Raw genomic sequence first — 21,091 nt, 5'->3', positions numbered from 1 at the left:
TCCTTTATTGCCCCTCACTTACTAATTATGCCTTCCTTATTGCCTTTCCCTTCCCTTAGTAATAATGCCCACTTAGTGCCCTCTACATATGTATTGTGGCCAAAAAAAACATCCAAATCTTAGGTTTCCAAACTATAAGCGGTATCCCCAGGTAGGCATTATAGTGTCATATCATTGTGATGGCCTGAAGGATGTAGGTGCAATTGAAGGTGGTGGTCACTTGGGAGATCCAGGACACTATGCCAAAAATCTGCGTTCTCAGGTTCTCTCTTATGTTGCCTCCTTTGCATTATTAGTGATTGTCCTATAACAGGTGTCTCTCAGCTAAAGGAGAATAAAGACTGATGGCTTTTGGCTTAATAATGATCTTGCCATCAGTTGTCTTATACCTGTGGGCACAATTAATAGGTATGGCAGAGTCAACTAGGCAATACTTGAAGAGTCCAGCAACCACCTGGTAGTTTGTGATGTTGGTCAGGTGAAGGAGTTATGCACCATTTTCATCCTTGGTTGCTTTTTGGTAACCATTATGTGTGGAACCGACATTCTTCCATTATGTTAACTCCGTTATAGTGGAATTGGACTGTGGACCTCCAGAACAAGTAAAGTATGCTAAAGTAATTGTACCATCAACATGGCCTGGTGGAAAAGCAGAATACTATTGTGATGAGGGATACGTAATGAGCAGCCCAAACAATACCCGTATATGCAGTGAGGATGGCATGTGGAGTGAAGCCCCACAGTGTGAGGGTAAGTCTTTTTATCTACTCTCATAGGATGGAGACTGAGGAAGCTGATAGAAATAAAATGTGTTCATGTAATGCTTATCTCTTGTGACTGTAGAAATTGATGAGTGTCAGTCACAACCATGCCAAAATGGTGCTGTGTGCAAGGATCGGGTGTCTCACTTCTTGTGTGATTGTCAAGAAGGATACAGCGGAAAACATTGTGAACTGGGTAAGACCACCCCTCCATGATATGTTAAAGAAGTAAAAGGTGATATTATTTACATTGAAATGTCTTAATAAAATATGTATACGCAGCATATGATTTACTATAAGGACTCGTGCTCACCACCACTGTTCTGTATGAGATTGTATATTTAAACCTGACACCCCCCACTTTCTATAAAAAGACTATGGAGCCCGTCTTATGCAATAATAAGAGAGACAGAGAGAGAGGTGCTTAGCGGAGAGCTTCTTTTCTCTCATTCTAGCACTAGGTGGGGGTCTCAGTATCCCGACTGATCAATGAAAACTGTGTGTCATTCAACACTACGGGGGTATACTTGTGTTACCCCCTAGAAGCAGTGGCCCGTATTTACTAAATCTCTATAATACTCAGACAATAACAGAATACACCAACGTTATCACAGCGGCTCATGCTGTTTGATAAATTTGGACTCTGTTTTCTAACTTTATACTTCCTATTAGATATATTTTACACCATTTTGTGAACAAAATTTTTAGGAATTGCGCGTTTCAGACCATGATCCCTTCATGCTAAGTTACGCTCCCCTGTTGAGTGAAGTGTCTGAAAAAACACATAGTAAATTAGTTTTTTGGTGCAAATTGGGCAAATTTGCCTCTATTGTTTCTATAAAATGGCCCTGATATACTATTGTGAATCTCAACCTGCTTTTGCAAGGTTGTGTGCCAAAATGTGATGTTGGCGGTCAGAAAAGGGGCTTGGATGACTGGAAAAAGAGGTGTGTTCTCACAAAATCCTGTAAATATATGGCTGGAAACTGCCACCAAGAAAAAGCTGGTCAGAATTCCCGACCTGTGAATCCCCATATATATAATGTGGAATCATGCAAATCTGAAACAATATTAACACTAGTACATCTCTATACATACAGTATCCTTGTGGTTTCAGTGCAGTACTCTGCACGACTCACAGCAAGATAAGACATGTTTGTAAAAACATAACATCTATTTTCTACTAAAGTGAGTTCCAAATTATTATGCAGATGATATTTTTCTCATTTACCTAAATAATTGTCATCAGTCATCATAATTCTCATGTTATTAACTATTAAGAGTACAATTCAAATTTTATTGAACAAACCTCCTAATGAATACAGTATTTTTTTTTTAAACATAAAATCTTACAATGCACTGTTCCAAATTATTAAGCACAGTAGGTTTCAAAACACTTTATAGGTTGTAAAGAACTGAAAATGGTCATTTGTTGTGTTTGCAGCATATTTACTAAAATCAAAAGCTATTTCAATCGAACTTTTAACAACATTATAACTTTTTAAAAATGTTAACAGGTCTCGTTACATTTTAACATAGGACCCTTATTTGATAGCAGCTTCACAAGTCTTGTATCCATTGAACTTGTGAGTTTTTGGACAGTTTATGCTTGAATTTGTTTTCAAGTGGTCAGAATAGCCTCCCAGAGCTGTTTTTTGGATGTAAACTGCCTTCAACCCTCATAGATCTTTTGCTTGAGGATGCTCCAAAGGTTCTCAATAGAATTGAGGTCAGGGGAGAATGGAGGCCACACCATGACTTTCTTTTATTCCCATAGCAGCCATTGATGCAGAGGTATTCTTTGCAGCATGAGATGGTGCATTGTCATGCATGAAGATGATTTTATTACGGAAAGCATAGTTCTTTCTTCTGTACCAGGGAAGAAAGTGGTCAGTCAGAAACTCCACATACTTTGCAGAGGTCATCTTTACACCTTTGGGGACCCTATTGGGGCTGACCAGCTCTCTTCCCATGATTCCGGCCCAAAACATGACTCCACCACTGCCTTGCTGATGTCGCAGCCTTGTTGGAACCATCCACCAACCATCCACTACTCCATCCATCTGGACCATCCAGGGTTGCACAGCACTCATCAGTGAAAATTAGTCTTCATGTATTTTTCTGCCCATTGCAGCCGTTTCTGCTTTGAGCATTGGTTGGTGGTCGCCAAGTAGAAGGTTTATGCACAGTTGCAAGACTCTGGAGGACTCTACACCTTGATGTCCGTGGGACTCAAGAGGCACCAGCAGCTTCAAATATCTGTTTGCTGCTATGCAATGGTAATTTAGCAGCTGCTCTCTTGATCCGATGCATGGATCTGGCAGAAATCTTCAATGGGCCTTTATCTGCACAAACCCGTCTGTGCTCTGAATCAGCCACAAATCTCTTAATTGTGTGATGATCACAGTTAAGTTTTCGTGAAATATCTAATGTTTTCAAACCTCGTCAAAGGCATTGAACTATTTCACTCTTTTCAGCAGCAGAGGGATCTTTTTTCTTCCCCATATTGCTTGAAATGGTGCTCTGCTTAATAATGTGGAATACCAACCTTTAGTAGTTTTTCCTTAAATTGGGCTCACCTTGCAAACTACCGTATATACTCGAGTATAAGCCGACCTGAATATAAGCTGAGGCACCTAATTTCACCCCAAAAACCTGGGAAAACTTATTGACTCGAGTATAAGCCTAGGTTGGGAAATACATCATCCCTCACTGACATCATCCAGACCCCCCTGTCATCATCACCTCCTGTCATCCAGATCCCCCCTGTCATCATCACCTCCTGTCATCATCCAGACCCTGTCATCATCACCTCCTGTCATCATCCAGACCCTGTCATCATCACCTCCTTTCATAATCCAGACCCGCCTGTCATCATCCCCCCTGTCATCATCATCCCCTGCCAACCCCCCGTCATCATCCAGACCCCGTCATCATCACCCCCTGTCAAACCTACCTCCCCGTCATCATCCAGACCCCTGTCATCATCACCCCATCAATATCCCCCTTGTCATCATCCAGACCGCCCCCTCCATCATCATACAGGCCCCCCTTGTTGTCTACTCACCTCCCCAGTTCTCTCGGTCCTACCGGTGGGGGGGGAGGTTGGGTTTTGGTGGGCCAGGCCGTCCATCTTCTCTGCTGGGACCAACCACATTCCGATGGGGAGGGTGAGCCGGTCCGGGCCGTCCATCTTCACCGGGAGGCTCTCTTCTCCACTCTGGCCCTGGACTAGTGACGATGCATTGACGCCGCCATGCTGGGACGTCCGTGCGCAGGGACGCCCCTGACATCACGGACGTCTGATGCGCACGCGCGTCCCCCCCCCCCCCCATCAATGTTTTTTATTTATTTATTTTTGTTCACTCGAGTATAAGCCGAGGGGGACGTCTTCAGCACAAAAAATCATGCTGAAAAACTTGGCTTATACTCGAGTATATACAGTCATTATCACAGGTGTCCGAAATCGTTTTCAGTGATCAAAAGAGCCCTGAGACACCATGCCATCCATGAGTTAAACTCGAAAACGAAATCTAATCTTTGTGACACTTAAATATAATTTGCATAATAATTTGGAGCAGGGTGTATTTATGATGTATTTGCACTAAGAATGAAATTATATATTACCAATAGTTGGTAGTTGACATGTGAATTAAAATGTAAATTATAATTATGAAGCCAGTTGATCCCTCAACTTACAATGGTCTTTTCTGGACCATTGTAATTTGAAACCAGACTCAACATACAATGCTACGGACAGTCCAGAGTTGTGAAACGTGTCAATGGCTGAAAGAACTGACCAATCAGAATGGATATTCACTGGTAAAACCCCTGTATTACTGAAGTGCATGCACTGAATGTACAGTACAAGGAGATATTTACCTGTGCCAGGGTTCGCTGCTCCTATGGACACTAGGCTCCATGTTACTTTTTTAGGACATTGTGTGAACTGTACAGGATCCTGAAGAAGCTCCTGTCCTCTACATAGACAGTGATTTACAGCTTCCAGCAGATCTTTCTTATTTTTATATGTAAGGATTTGCTTTATCTCTATTAGTTATCTACTTATTTTTCTTTAATCCTCCCTTTTTCCTATTTTTGGATGACATTTTGGGGCTTCAGAACCAATTACCAGGTTTCCATAGAGTTATGGTCTCAACATACAATGGTCGTCCTAGAACCAATTAATATTGTAACTTCAGGTACCACTGTATAGTATTAGATTCTTAATACAGAGTATATTAAATGATGTAGAGTTGTGTTTATGCATTTTTCTTGACTATGGGTATTTATGGTTTATCTGCAGACATCAATGAGTGCTCCTCAGATCCATGTAAAAATGGAGGAACTTGCCAGAATTTACCTGGAGCCTACCTTTGTGCCTGCCCTGAGGGCTTCTTTGGTGCCCACTGTGAGACTGGTAAAAAAAGAAATGTAACAAAACTGCAATATGTTATTACTTGTAATGATGAAGTGAGATCAGAAAAAGATGAACACACCAGACATATACTTGAAGCTCTGCAGTTTGTTATATTATGCCCTGTATGATCATCATTTGTTTGATGTCACAGTGTTTAGTTCACAGGGGTGGACAACATAAAAAGTAAGAGCCTTATACCTATCAAAACAAGGTTAATCTTTATCAACAAAACCATGAAGGGTAGAGTCAGCACATGATGGACATTCTAGACAGTGGTCCCTCAACATACGATGGCAATCTGTTCCAAATGGACCATCGTTTGTTGAAACCATCGTATGTTGAGGGATCCGTGCAATGTAAAGTATAGGACAGTGGTCTACAACCTGCGGACCTCCAGATGTTGCAAAACTACAACACCCAGCATGCCCGGACAGCCAACGGCTGTCCGGGCATGCTGGGAGTTGTAGTTTTGCAACATCTGGAGGTCCGCAGGTTGAAGACCACTGTTAGAGGAAGTTGTACTCACGTGTCCCCGCAGCTCCGGACCGTCACCGCTCGTCACCGCTGCCCGGGATGTCACCGTCCATCACTGTCGCCGCGTCCCCGAGGTGTCCCCGATGCTCCAGCAAGGCCTCTGCTTCCCCGGCATCCTCGCTCTCCGTTGCCGCCATCACGTCGCTACGCAGGCCGCTCCTATTGGATGACGGGACGGCATGTGCAGCGACGTGATGACGACGATGGAGAGCGCCGACGATGCAGAGGATCCCGAAGAGGACGCGCCGGAGCTCCGAGGACAGGTAAGTTATCGTCAGCGGAGCTCACGGGGCACCGTAAACGGCTATCCGGTGGCAGCTGAAGCAGTCAGCACTGCCGGATAGCCGTTTATGCGATGGCCCCGACATACAAAAGCATCGTATGTTGATGCTGCCTTCAACATGCGATGGCCTCTGAGAGACCATCGCATGTTAAAATTATCGTATGTCGGGGCCATCGTAGGTCGAGGGGACACTGTATTAATATTTAGTAGCATTATCTTAGAAAATAAGCACGTGCAGTCATTTTCCTTGAACAGCCATCTTCAAGCATCATTACTTAGGAATTACAGCCAGGGTCATATATGCCAGTACTAGCAGATCTTGAAACAGGCTAGTGTTCTCTTTGACACATTGGACATTACAGGTGCTGGGATCTTATAAAGATCCTATAATAATATTGTATCTTTGAAGTCTTTATAGAAAGGTCCCCATTTTCTGCCTTGTAAACATGATGATGCTGTTTTTGAAAATGTATTACTAGTGATAATCCGACAAAATCCTTTCCAGGATATTCCAAGTCACTTAACATGCAAAAATTTCAAAATTATAAACTTAGAATTGTGTAAAATGTATGATGTATGCCAAAAACACTCAGTGCACAAGGCAGCCTTGTGTACACGAATTTAAGATCTGTGCCATAGTGGGTTAAGCTCCTTGGAAAGGCTTCTCAAACCATCCATGCCTCTTATGGTTGGAGTCTAGACAAAGCAAACTGGATCTGGGTAATAAAGGCAAGATCAAGACTGGTTAAGTGCCCACTCTATAAACCTGAACGAAACTCTTGCTATAGTAGACCTGGCCTGTCCATATATAACATGGACAGCCATTCATTTGGATTGCAAATATTCAAAAGAAACCCATGGCTGGTCAATATGATCTAAAGCAGAACTGAGATGTGTCTGATTATAAAAAGTGGGTGTTATGATGAGACAGCATTTTAAAGGAGTAGTGTAGCAGGAATTGTTATGAGCAGCAAAAAGTAAAAAACAAGCAAACCTTAACTCACCTTCCACTGCTCCCCCGTTGCGCCGATATAGCTCTTCGGTCCCACCTCAGCCGGTAATACGCTGAGTGCAGTGTCATGTAACAGGCCCGGGCTGCAGGGAGAAGGTGGGGCCTGGGCTCCTTACATGATACTGCGCTCAGTCTACCACTGGCTGAGGCGGGATATCGCTGCGGCCAGAGATACGCTGATTGCAGTGTGATGATCCGTGCACACAGAAGCAGGAAGAAGACCGGGACCAGAGGACCAAAGACCGATATCGGCACATGGGGGAGCGACTGAAGGTAAGTTAAGGTTTGTGTTTTTACTTTTAGCAGCCTGTGCACACGTCAATCATAACAATTCCCTCTACACTAATCCTTTAGATCTGAATCAATAGAGTGGGTCCTCTGTTCCGAACCCTAATCTCATGATAAGAGTGAAGAATATTATCCAACTGAATGGTCCAGCAGGGTAACAGTTTGTGATATGTCAAGGGATTCTAGTAGTAAGTAGAGGTTGAATAAAATGGAAAACCCTTTTAAATGGATGTTATACAGGTGGAGGTCAATCTAAGAAGATCTATGTTTTAGTCATTTGTCTGTTTATATTATAATCAATCTATGTTCCATCTGAGCATAAAAATAAAAACCTGATAACATTTAGTTCTGTGCCTTCATTTAGTAAATTTGGACTTTCAGATAGTGAAGCCCCCTTGAGCATCAGAGACTTCTTCCAAGCTGATTTGAAGGAAGTCTGGATTGTTTGGTGTTCTTACAGAACTCCTAAATGATGGTGGTCTTTTGTGTATAAGTATCCAGCTTCTCACAAGATCTCTTTTTATAAAGTCCGGCACCTTGTTTTTCTTGTTTGAGATATTTGTCTGGCTATATGCAGTGTTTGGTTTCCTCCAGACATCAGACTACAGAACATTTTCCAGTTTGCTAATGGCTCATCCATGTGGGTCTAGCAAACTATAAAACAGCTTGGGTATTACTGACAAGTGGTTGCTCTTTAGTGTTTTTCTGGTAGTGGATTTGACCGTTAATGCAAGTAAAATTGACAGTGACAGTGGTCTGAGGAAGGTCAAAGTGTGAGGTCAAAATTTTAGGGACCCTTTCCAGCTGGCGAACATGAACAACTAGTTTTCTGTGATGAACCAAAATTTTCTTCTGCAGAATGTTTATTTTTAAATTTTTTAAATTTTTTTTTTTTTTTTTGAAAGATAGTTTTTAACAAGTGTAAAACATAGAGGGACATTTATCATTGGAGGTAGAGCTTTTTTTTCCCCATACCTTGGGCACATTGATTGTCGCAGGAGTGCCTAAGCATAATTTTGCGAAGAAATAGATAAAACTAACAAGCGCTCTGAAAGACATCAGTTTAAAAGATGGAGGGAGGAAAAGGGGATATACATTAATCAGTTTTATGACTTACTCCACGTTGGGGGGGATGCAAACTTTATCGAACCCCCCCCCCCCCCAAGTTGAAATCCGTCATGTAAACAGAGGGATGCAGCTAGTTTTCTTCATAAAATTTATTCGCGACGCATTTCCGAGGTTACAAGGGCTTTCGCCACCTCCTTCATCAGGCCTGAGGTGGTGAAAGCCCTTGTAACCTCGGAAACGCGTCGCAAATAAACTTTATGAAGAAAACTAGCTGCATCCCTCTGTTTACATGATAGATTGTTCTACTCCAGCAATACTATATGTCAACTTGGAGGGGGGTTTTTTGCGATAAAGTTTGCATCCCCCCCAACGTGGAGTAAGTCATAAAACTAATTAATGTATATCACCCTTTTCCTCCCCCATCTTTTAAACTGATGTCCTTCTGAGCGCTGGTTATTTTTATCTATTTCTTCCTATATTGTCTGTACGGTTCTACGTGGAGTCCATCCGGACCAAGACCCTGACGCTCTCCAGCATTGACTGGATACCCACTCCGGTGGAGGAACATCTTACAATAGAAATATATATATACCAACGTGGCCCAGAGGGTGTTTGCGGTGGATCCTATTGTATATGGGACCCACTGCTTACACCGGGTGAGTGTTTTTTTCCATACCGCTTTTATTATTGTTTCTGATTGAAACGCTCCCTTCGAGTTATTTTTCATTTTCGTTTTTAAGCATAAATTTGGGCAACATTTCATGAGGTCCGGAGGTTAAGCACTTTTGTATAAATGCTTTACCTGGAGTGATATAGGTATTTCACTTTGCTGTGGTAATGAATTTTTCATATGCGTCTTTTACATAAAAAGGCACACACCCCTCAAAAAACACCAAAAATCGACAACAGCCCAGACCTAGCTTACAAAAGTGCCTTTGGAGAGCAGTTTTACTGAACTTTTACCTACGCGTGCCAAATGTATCAACCTCCCTGCGCCATTATGATAAATAGGTCCCAGGAAACCAAACCAAAGTGAAATAAGCTTCAAAACACACTTTTAAAAGACACAAAGTGATAAATTCCCCCATAGTTGTTATCCTGCTGGTTGTTGCTATTAAAGGACCTTGGGCATCATATGATTTACAATGAGCCTGGCATCGGGTACACAGTCAAGTAGGTGACTCTCCACTGCTGCTCCGTATCTCCCTGGGCTTGACCAACAGGTCTCTGCCTATACACATAAGAGGCAGGAAGCAGCAGAGAGCTGTGTACCTGATCCCCGGATCGTTGATAAACCAATGACTTCTCTGAAATGCTACAGTGTTTGGGCAGCATGAAACAGCTTACAGGTTCCCTTTAACTAAAATTGAAATTATTTGCAGGTATTGAGTTTTTTTTACCATATAGATCGTTTTTAACATTAATATATACTTGGTGTTCCCATATAGCTAAACTTGCTTTGGATGTAATCTGGTAAAGAACTCTTAAAGTATGTTTTTATATCAATGTATTTTTCAATTTCCTTATACCATTGTCTCCAGAGCTGGATGGCTGCGAGTCTTCTCCTTGTCAGAATGGTGGCAAGTGTGAGAATCTGGCAGGTTCCTACCTTTGTGTGTGTCCTAGAGGTTTCTATGGCTATCACTGTCAGACAGGTGAGTATACACATGAATGATGGTATATAGGGGAACAGCACCAGTCTTGTCCTTGAAAGTATTCGTGCTGAAAGCTTATGGGAATAGAAAGGATTTTGGAAAAATGATACCATATGGAGTAAAGGGATCCATATTAACTTTTACTGCACTAAAGTGTCTTTAACACAGAGCGATGATTAGCTAAATGATTTTATTCCCAATAATTCTAAGTAAGGCAAAGATGATTATCCAGCTCACCCTCCATAACTGCGCTCAGACTGGACCGGGGATAGTCCGTATAACATATAAAAAAAGGAAGGATATCCAGCGTCAACTCGTGCAAAAAGGAACTTCTTTATTATGTTGCCATGGGAAACAGCAAGGACTCAGATGAAGTGACGCGTTTTGGTCATATGACTAAGGCCCTGCGGGCCGAAACGCGTCACTTCATCTGAGTCCTTGCTGTTTCCCATGGTGTTTTCCTTTTTCTGTACAATAATTCTAAGTAAATTGCCACGCGAAGGATCCTAAATTATGAACAATTGTTTGTGTGGCTGTTCACCTCCCACCATGTGAACCTTTTAACTAGCATTGACCAACTTGCCTTACTGTCATTCGGTGCTCGCAACCAGCAGTTATCTGCCATGTAAAAAGATCCTTATCTGTCCTGGATGAGATTTTTGGAAATATATTTGTTCAAAGCTTCCACTTTATATATATGCTTATCAGTAGGGAATGTCTAGTATTGCATTTCAGCTCCATTTAAGTGACTAGAACTGAGCTCTGTAGTACCAGACAATTCCCAAGGAAAAAATAAAATAAATGTGCACTTTGTTGCATTTCTAACATCCTTTTTTTGTCAAGAAAATACATATTTGAACGCAACAAAAAAGCACAGTGTAAACACAGAATGACAGGTTTAAAATAATCATTATCTGTTAAATGTAAAAATTACTTTTTTTAAATGATTTATGGTGCATTTTACAGTGATCCCTCAACTTACAATGGCCTCAACATACAATAGTTTCAACATACAATGGACTTTTCTGGACCATTGTAACTTGAAACCAGACTCAACATACAATGCTATGGAATCTGCGAAACGTGTCAATGGCTGGAAGAACCGACCAGTCAGAATGGACATTCCACTGGTAAAACCCCTGTATTCCTAAAGTGCATGCACTGACTGGTATCTGGTAGCGCCCCCTACAGTACAGGGAGGTATTACATGTTCTGTCCTCTACATAGACCAGTGTTTACCAAAGAGGGTGCCTCCAGCTGTTGCAAAACTGCAACTCCCAGCATGCCCGGACAGCCGAAGGCTGTCCGGGCATGCTGGGAGTTGTAGTTTTGCAACAGCTGGAGGCACTCTGGTTGGGAAACACTGACATAGACAGTGATTTACAGCTCTCAGCAGCTCTTTCTTACTTTTATATGTAAGGATTTGCTTTATCTGTATTAGTTATCTACTTATTTTTCTTTAATCCTCACTTTTTCCTATTTTTGGATGACATTTTGGTGGCTTCAGAACCAATTACCAGGTTTCCATAGAGTTCTGGTCTCAACATACGATGGTTTCAACATACAATGGTCGTCCTGGAACCAATTAATATTGTAACTTGAGGGACTACTGTATACACAATTTACATGTTTTTTTTTAGTTTGCATTTTTGTACATGGCTATTATCTGATAATTTACATGAATTGTGTTTTGCAGTAAGTGACTTATGCTTGCTGAATCCATGTGGCAGCCGCGGTGTCTGCGTGTCCAGTGCAGAGGGTGCAGTCAGCTGTAATTGCCGAACTGGCTATACCGGCCTCACTTGTGAGAGAGGTAAACCCATTATATGACGCTTGATCATTGTATCCTATTACACAGTACATCAGGCCAGAGGCATCTCCAAATGTTAGGCCAGTTTCACATGAGCATATTACAGGAGCATTTTTTGAGCCTATATATAGCCAAGTATTGTGGCCCAACCTTTGTTTCATTAAAGGGGTACTCCCCTGGAAAATTTTTTTTTTAAATCAACTGGTACCAGAAAGTTAAACAGATTTGTAAATTACTTCTATAAAAAAAAATCTTAATCCTTTCTGTACTTATCAGCTGCTGTATGCTCTACAGGAAGTTCTTTTTTTAATTTCCTTTCTACCTGACCACAGTGCTCTCTGCTGACACCTCTGTCCATTTTAGGAATTGTCCAGAGCAAGAGAGGTTTGCTATGGGGATTTGCTACTACTCTGGACAGTTCCTAAAATGGACAGAGGTGTCAGCAGAGAGCACTGTGGTCAGACAGAAAGGAAATTCAAAAACAAAAGAACTTCCTGTGGAGCATACAACAACTGATGAGTACAGGAAGGATTAAGATTTTTTAATAGAAGTAATTGACAAATCTGTTTAACTTTCTGGCACCAGTTGATTTTAAAAAAATGTTTTCCAGGGGAGTACCCCTTTAAACTCACTATTAGGCCTAAACACTTGGATGTAATATAGAAACAAATGTATTTATAACAAGCTTGCATGAAACTGGCCTTAGAGCCAACAACTTCTCTATTAGACAATTCCTCAACTTACCCAGGGGTCACATCAGACACTCCTCCACATCCCCAACACTTTCCCAGTAGTCACTGAAGTCTTCCCTGCCACATAACTGAGCTTATTAAGAAAAATAGTCTCTTTATCCTTAGGATCAGTGAGTTTTCTAGCATCAAAACTCACCAGCAAGGGTGTAGTGGTGCAAGGGGGCCTCCTGTAAAAAGGGGCCCCCTCTTCCTTGCCTTACGCATGCGCTATATCAGAGCTTTTTAATTTACTGGGTGTCACCAGTAATTAGTGTCTTGGTGGTAGGCAGTCCCCAGGGGTGTCGCGAGACTTTCCCATCCTGCAGCAGCCCTGTTGATCACTGTTGTTAAGTGGCCACAGCTCGTGTTGCTTGAGCCTGAAATGGCAACCGGCATCGCAGTAACTTTAAATTAGTCAACGCCGTTAAATGTCCCTGATATCGTGCCTGAAGAGTGTAGCAGGTGGACGTCAGACCTGCCGAGCCTGCTGGAGGTCGACTGAGAGACACCAGCCAGCCCAGGTGTGAATGATATGACAGAGCAGGAGATCACAGGGCGGGTGGAGGTCAATGAAGTGCAGGGTACACTGGTCAGGAAACAGTGGTTTAGGTCTTTAAACTCTGGGTCTCCAGCTGTTGCTTAGCTACAACTCCCAGCATGCCCGGACAGCAATAACTGGAGGTCCACAGTTTGGAGAGGACTGATATACCCAAACTACTCCTCCTTCCTCTCCTATATTGATCTGGCAGAAGGCCCCCAAATTTATTGTTACGCCAATAGCCTGAGTTGATATTATGTGACTGTATTGGTGCATAATGCACCTGCCTTAATATCCATTTTTGAGTGTGCATAATTTCATGTTTACTGCATATGTACAAAATATTGTACAATATATTTTTATAGGCATTGTTAATAGTTAAGTCCTGTCCCTTTCTCCATCCTCCTACAGATCTGCTGCCTCCTCTGTCATTGTCCTTGGGTGCTGTGGGAGAAAACAGTGTTTGGGTCTTTTGGACACCTCCTGAAGAAGTGCCTGGACATTTATCAAATGGTTTTGCTGTGAGCTACTCGGCTCCAGATGGCTCCTCAAGGACAGACTTTGTGGAGAGAGGTCAAACGGAGCATGAGTTGCGAGGCCTCAGCCCTGGGCGCCCTTATAACATCACCATTGTCACTGTGAAACGCAACCTGCGCCACAATGATATAAGCCGTCCCCTTACTCTCTCTGCTCGTACAAGTGAGATATCATCAATTAGTATGCCCCATCATTATTTTTTTTAAAGCATCATGAATCTATATCTGAAACTGCTTTGCATACCTTGCATAATAAAAATATATGCTTGACTCCACAGGACCACCTACAGTGGACAGACCACGGGTCACTTCTGTTACAGAGTCTTCCATTACCGTTTCTTGGTCACTCAACCCACACAGACACTTACCTGTGGCACATGTTAGACTGTCCTTGCAACATCCGAATGAAAGGATTCAGCAAGCAGAACAGGAACCTTCAGCAGGAGAATATACATTTAGGTGAGCATGAGAAGTACATAAAGGCTTTCCCCTATTAGGAGTGGTCATGTACTGCTTTGATATCTGCAAAGAAACAGTTCCAACATAAAATGTAAGTATACAGCCATAGTTCAGTGTATTTATTAGGAGAGTGCTTCTCACCACCCCCTACCCCTTTCCATGGTGACTGACAGGTTGCTGTATATGCACAACGGTCAGTCACCTGCATAAGGGGCAGGAAGAGGCAGGCGAAGATGCTTTTCTCATAAACACACCAGATTTTTGTTGCCTTTTTGTCCTTTAGGTGTACAGTGTAGTAGCTTTAATATTCTGTCCTTACATTGCGCAGCATATTTAGCTAAAAGATTCACTTTGACTTGCGCCACTGGTGTTACTGGTTATTTCTACAACCCAATGGGGCAGCCTTTTCAAACCTTGTTTAAAGGAACAGTAGAGAAGAGGACCATAGAAACCAATCAGCTTGCATCTTATTTTTATTAAGAAGCATGATACATAAATGTCATAGTATAATGACAGTATCATTAGTAAAACAAACACATTAATGTGCAGGAAGAACAAATACACTTGTATTACAATCCCACCAGTGGAAAAATGTTGGCACCCTTATACACGTAGAAAAGAAGGCATTCTTGTTTTAATATCATCCACAAGAAATAGAAAACGTAGTCAGCACTGCCGCATAGAGATGAGGTGATAGTGTGCACAGCAGCCAACACACCTGTACATCCCCGCTCGATGCTCCACTCACAGTGCTCAATCCTTGAAACATAGATCCAATAATAGAAAGTATGGAGGCACTCATGTAGAAAGCAGCAATTTCTTTCATTATTCGGTCAGGACACAGCAGGGCCCAGCTGTGTATCTGTGACCTGACCATATAATAAAAGAAATTGCTGCTTTCTACATGAGTGCCTCCATACTTTCTATTATTGGATTCCTGTTTTAATAACAACTATTTTAAAAGAACAAAAAAGCAGAGGAGACTAGAAAAAAAAAAAATAATAATAAAAGGGGTGAGGAAGGGAAGATGGGTGCTAGGGACAGAAGGGTGGAATGGGTAAGTAATCCCTGGAGCCAGAATAAGAAGAATCAGCCAATCCATTGCAAAAAGTCCCTAATGGAGTCCCAGGAAAGAGAATCCGATTTATCAAGGTTAGATGCCACCAATTGCTCTATTCTACAGATCCCATTTAGGGTCTGGACAAACTCAACTCTAGAAGGCATCAATTTATTTCATCAGTCTACCCAGGCTGCATAGTAACACGAAAACAGCTTCCACTTACCTCCTTTGTAACCTACGCTGCACTTAACTACCCGGAGCTGCAGATGGCAAGTAACATCACCTCTCTACCCGGAGCTGCAGATGGCAAGTAACATCACCTCTCTACCCGGAGCTGCAGATGGCAAGTAACATCACCTCTCTACCCGGAGCTGCAGATGGCAAGTAACATCACCTCTCTACCCGGAGCTGAAGATGGCAAGTAACATCACCTCTCTACCCGGAGCTGCAGATGGCAAGTAACATCACCTCTCTACCCGGAGCTGAAGATGGCAAGTAACATCACCTCTCTACCCGGAGCTGAAGATGGCAAGTAACATCACCTCTCTACCCGGAGCTGAAGATGGCAAGTAACATCACCTCTCTACCCGGAGCTGCAGATGGCAAGTAACATCACCTCTCTACCCGGAGCTGCAGATGGCAAGTAACATCACCTCTCTACCCGAAGCTGCAGATGGCAAGTAACATCACCTCTCTACCCGGAGCTGCAGATGGCAAGTAACATCACCTCTCTACCCGGAGCTGCAGATGGCAAGTAACATCACCTCTCTACCCGAAACTGCAGATGGCAAGTAACATCACCTCTCTACCCGGAGCTGCAGATGGCAAGTAACATCACCTCTCTACCCGGAGCTGCAGATGGCAAGTAACATCACCTCTCTACCCGGAGCTGCAGATGGCAAGTAACATCACCTCTAACTGGGACAAGACACCACTGTGGTCACTGATCGGTCATGTTACATGCCGTCTCCAGCTTCGGGAAGCAATTTGCAGTGGAGACCGGTTGCCGATACTGGAGTCAATGAGGGAAGTAAGTAGAATAGATCTGAAGTGCTTTCTTTAGGTGGTTACTGAAAAAAACTTCTGGTGGCCACACATACTTAGATTATTGCAGGAATGAAAGAACATTTACCCACAGCTTCAATATAATCTCCACTTCTTACAATGAAAGGATAAAATATCTGGAACAATCTGTCCATAGACAATTGGTACAATACCTAGAGTTTGGACCAAGCCTAATCTGACAACTGTTTATCTACTTTAAACATTTTATTGTTTCAAGCTTTAGACAAGAATATAGATCATCATTTCATCATTGTTAATATAATATATTCTTATTTTCTCAGAGATCTTCTACCTGGTGAAAAATATTCCATTCAAATCAGTACTTTAAGCAGTTCCGAACCTGGCAACCCATCATCAGAAAGCCTGCCCAGTGTACCCCTGCTAGCTTGGACACGTAAGACAACTAAAAGGGGGTTTGCATTTGAATAAAAGATAATAATAAACTACAGAAATTGAAAAATAGGTGTTGGCAGTGCTTACATATATGTAATTCTTATGTTATTGTAATCAATATTAGTAAGGTCTCGAAATGTTAGCAATAACTTCATGTTGGTAAGAATGTCATCCTTTCACTCGCCAGGTCCCCTTCCTCCCAGTAACTTCTCCGCAGTACTGGTCACTACAAGCACTGTACACTTGAACTGGGATTCACCCCCTGAAGGCTCTGTGGATGGATACATATTTAATGTAACACACAACCACAGCACCAAGAGTCGGTACATACCTAATGGGAAAATGACATCATATACTGTACGAGACTTACAGCCTGGACAGCGATACCGGATTATTGCAACTGCTCTGCGTAATACTCCACAAGGCCCGGTGAATAGTGACCCAAAAACTCTAAGAATACAAACATGTAAGTTTGATGTTATAGGAGAGCGCATAATGCTGTGCTTATATGGCTTTTTTACACATATTATTTGCTGTAAAATCTGTAGTGCAGAGGGAGGGATCTCAGGAGCCCAGATGGACCCCTCCTCGGATTTTAAGGAACAGACCCCCACCACAGACCCCTCCAGAAATACGCATGCTAACAGAGAGGGGTCCACCTCCAGCAGAGACTCCACAAGCCCACAGGTAAACATATATTTCACCAGCTTATTCACGTTGTATGTCTCCTAGTCTGACATTTACCCCTTGTTTCACATTACAGCTTTACAGAGCTGACAGACGGACGAAGACGTATCACTGCTAGATTCAGTCATCATAGCAATAGGTCCCTCAACATCACTAAAGGTGAACATCATTCTATGCAGAACCAGTCACCTTTTCATAGTTCATACAATTCAGTTCAAAATCTTTCTATTCTTTTATTCATTTTTTCTTTTTTTTCCCAGAACCTGAAGCGCCTATCAGGGTGGAGAATACTGAAGAGTCCTCTATCCCAGTAAGACAAGCACTACAACTGCAAGACCCTGAGCAAAGTACCAGAGATGGTATGTAACAGGCTGGTCAATGCCGATGTGACCAATAGAATGTTTGATGTTCCATTCATTCAGCTTCTACTCTGTTCACCTTCGAATTACACTCTCCATTGTGGACAAGAGCTCCTGAACAGGGGACCCCCTTTATTTTCTTAGAATTCTAAACAGGGTGTATGACATTTTCTGAACTGAACAATTCCTTTAAGCCAAGTTCACAAGTTACCACTGTTTTGATGCAAGTACAGGTGAAAGGTTTTAATCTGCTTCACCTGTACTTACTGTAGTTATTGTCAATTCAGACGCAAAATTTAGGTCAAACAACCTTAAAGGGGTACTCCGCCCCTAGACATGTTATCCCCTATCCAAAGGATAGGGGATAAGATGTCTGATCATGGGGGTCCCTGCACCGGCATTCGCTTAGAGCATCCGGTGCATCGCCGGAGGCTCATGCGTCACTGCCACACCCTTTTGTGACATCACGGCCACCCCCTCTCAATGCAAGTAAATGGGACGGGGATGACGACTGTCACGCCCCCTCCCATAGACTTGCATTGAGGGGGCGTGGCCGTGATGTCACGAGCGGGGCATGGCCGTGACATTACGAGCCTCCGGCGCTGCATCATCAGTCATCCGGCATGGAGCGAAGTTCACTCCGTGCGCTGGATGTCTGGGTTGCCGCAGCTGAGATCGCGGGGGGTCCCCAGCGGCAGGACCCCTGCGATCAGACATCTTATGCTCTATCCAAAGGATAGGGGCGGAGTACCCCTTTAATGCCATAAAAGTCTAGCTAACAATTACACTTAATATATTTTCATACTGTCTTACAGGTACCCGTGGAGGATGCTTGGAAACACCTTGCATTAATGGAGGAACCTGCGTGAATGGAGAGATCTGTGACTGCCCACCAGGATTTAAAGGGCATCAATGTCAGTTAGGTATGTATACACAATAATTCATCACTACAGAGGTCACTATCTCATTTTAGTATGTAAAGTGGGTAATGATGCTATATGATTGGACAACCAGCTTACTTATTAGTTACTGTCATTTAGATATGCATTGGTGAGAGTCTCTTGGGCTAGTGAGTTATAAAAAAAAATGTAGTTTAGAAACAGAGATAACTACATATCGGAAGCAAAACTATATAAACCAGTCAAAGTAGACAGTGGCCTAGATTTATCAATCTGTCGGAGACAAAAATGTGTGTGAATTTTGTCTCAGACAGATAGCAACCAATCACAGCTCAGCTTTCATTTAAAAAAAAGAGCTGTCAAAGGTTGCTATGTGAGACCATTTTTGACACATTTTTGTCTCAGATTTATAAAGCTAGGCCAGGGTTTACAAGAAAGCATCTCATTAAACAAGAGGTTTGTTATTGCTTTACTGAATTTGAAATTAAGCAACTTTTTAAATCATCTTGAATAAAAATGTCCTACTGTTTAGCAGCTATTCAGAGAAAGAGAGTAGATGGATTTTGTACTTTCTTAGGGGGACATGTATCATTGTTGGCTTTGGTAAGCGAGTTCTGTAGTCATTTATTTTTTTTGCTTTAGTATTCCTTATGTGCTACATATTTATCATACTATCACAGGGGGTTGATAAATTTGGAGCACATAAGCAAAACAAAAGTCACAGCTGAGACTTTTGTGAGACTTTTTTAATTTGCTTACGTACAGAAGTTTTGTACTCCAGGTTAGACCTGGAGCAGACTTGCGACTTTTTGTAAGGGTTTTGCGACATCTTTCGCACATCATCAATACATGACCACTGCAAGTAAAAACTAAAATTTACTTAAATAAGGCTGTTTGTTACTTTTTGTTTACCCACAAAAGTCACACAAAAAAGTGCTTAGGCGCACGTGCAACTTTTTGTTAGCAAAAAAAAAAGGCACTGAATACCTTTATAAATGTCCCCTTAAAGGGGCACTCTGGTGGAAAACTTTTTTTTTTTTTTTTAATCAACTGGTGCCAGAAAGTTAAACAGATTTGTAAATTACTTCTATTGAAAAATCTTAATCCTTCCAGTACTTATTAGCTGCTGAATACTACAGAGAAAATTATTTTCTTTTTGGAACACAGAGCTCTCTGCTGGCATCATGACCACAGTGCCCTCTGCTGACATCTCTGTCCATTTTAAGAACTGTCCGAGTAGGAGAAAATCCCCATAGAAAACATATGCTGCTCTGGACAGTTCCTAAAATGGACAGAGATGTCAGCAGAGAGCACTGTGGTCATAATGTCAGCAGCGAGCACTGTGTTCCAAAAAGAAAAAAATTTACTCTGTTGTATTCAGCAGCTAATAAGTACTGGAAGGATTAAGATTTTTTTTATAGAAGTAATTTACAAATCTGATTAACTTTCTGGCACCAGTTGATTTAAAAAAAAAAAAAAAAAAGGTTTCCACCGGAGTACCCCTTTAATATTAGAGAGAACAGGAGGAAGGGTGCTTACACACCAGCTCAAAGAGTGGACAGAGGTGACATAATCTTTGGAGGGCGACTCACACAGGCTGGAGAAAGAGAGGAGAGCAGATACAAAGCAGTATGCAGAGGAGAAACATATAGGCTGTGTACAATTATAGAAAATAGAAGCCGTTGAAGCAAACCTAAGCAAGATTTTTAATAAGAATATGTTTTTGAACAAAATAAGTAGAAAGCAAGAATTAAGAAAAGGTTCTCAAAGTTGTCCATAGCCTTTTAAAGTTTTTGTTTTTCTTTTTAACAAAACATCTTATAAGAAAAGCCCACCACCCCATGACAACACAGAGTAATACATATTCACTGGCCCCTCAATAAGCAGGCTCGTTTGGAGACAATGCATGGCAATTAGTTTCCTTGACTGATACAAAATCCTTAAAATCCCTATCAAGACTCCTCCAGATACCTCCACATCTGCTGTACACACCCTGTACCCTCTGAATACTAGATACCGTATATACTCGAGTATAAGCCGAGTTTTTCAGCACGATTTTTTGTGCTGTGAGGGGATGGTCCGGGCCGTCCATCTTCGGCCATCTATGCTGCAGGGACCATCCGGTGGGGAGGGTTAGTCGCTCCGGGCTGTCCATCCTCTCCGAGAGGCCCTTCTCCGCTCCGGGCCAGCCCCGAACTAGTGACGCTGCATTGATGCCACCGCGCAGGGACGTTTATGCGCAGGGACATCAAGGACTTCTGCTGCGCACGGACGTCCCTGCTAGTGCGTGGCTGGCCTGGAGTGGAGAAGAGGGCCTCCTGGTGAAGATGGACAGCCTGGAACGACTAACCCTCCCCACCGGACGGTCCCTGCAGCATAGATGGCCGAAGATGGATGGCCCGGACCAGCTAACCCTGGCACAGGTAAAGAGTACAGAACATTTAATACCTACCTGTACTGTAGGGGGCGTTACCAGACACCAGTCAGTGCATGCACTTCAGTAATACAGGGTTTTACCAGTGAATGTCCATTC

General features: G+C 42.4%; 1 protein-coding gene across 8 annotated transcripts in view; it reads left to right on the top strand.

The window, feature by feature from the left end:
* SNED1 (sushi, nidogen and EGF like domains 1) overlaps positions 1-21,091 on the top strand; it is a 180,943-nt gene that overhangs the window by 137,460 nt on the left and 22,392 nt on the right. For all 8 annotated transcript variants that reach the window (XR_008891052.1, XR_008891054.1, XR_008891053.1 and 5 more), the window contains 13 exons: positions 574-750; positions 844-957; positions 5,068-5,181; positions 9,908-10,021; positions 11,718-11,834; positions 13,512-13,799; positions 13,915-14,095; positions 16,502-16,614; positions 16,801-17,079; positions 17,162-17,300; positions 17,377-17,459; positions 17,561-17,659; positions 18,475-18,582. Coding sequence is in view for 3 of the 8 variants with exons in the window: in XM_056564683.1 (XP_056420658.1) it covers positions 574-750; positions 844-957; positions 5,068-5,181; positions 9,908-10,021; positions 11,718-11,834; positions 13,512-13,799; positions 13,915-14,095; positions 16,502-16,614; positions 16,801-17,079; positions 17,162-17,300; positions 17,377-17,459; positions 17,561-17,659; positions 18,475-18,582 (1,926 nt within the window). In the remaining 5 variants the exon portion in view is untranslated. The remainder of the gene's footprint in view (positions 1-573; positions 751-843; positions 958-5,067; positions 5,182-9,907; positions 10,022-11,717; positions 11,835-13,511; positions 13,800-13,914; positions 14,096-16,501; positions 16,615-16,800; positions 17,080-17,161; positions 17,301-17,376; positions 17,460-17,560; positions 17,660-18,474; positions 18,583-21,091) is intronic.

This window comes from Hyla sarda, chromosome 3 (assembly GCF_029499605.1).
Source record: "Hyla sarda isolate aHylSar1 chromosome 3, aHylSar1.hap1, whole genome shotgun sequence".
Classification (NCBI taxonomy): domain Eukaryota; kingdom Metazoa; phylum Chordata; class Amphibia; order Anura; family Hylidae; genus Hyla; species Hyla sarda.
Note: the sequence above shows the minus strand (reverse complement) of the source record. Positions and strands in the feature narration are given on the sequence as shown.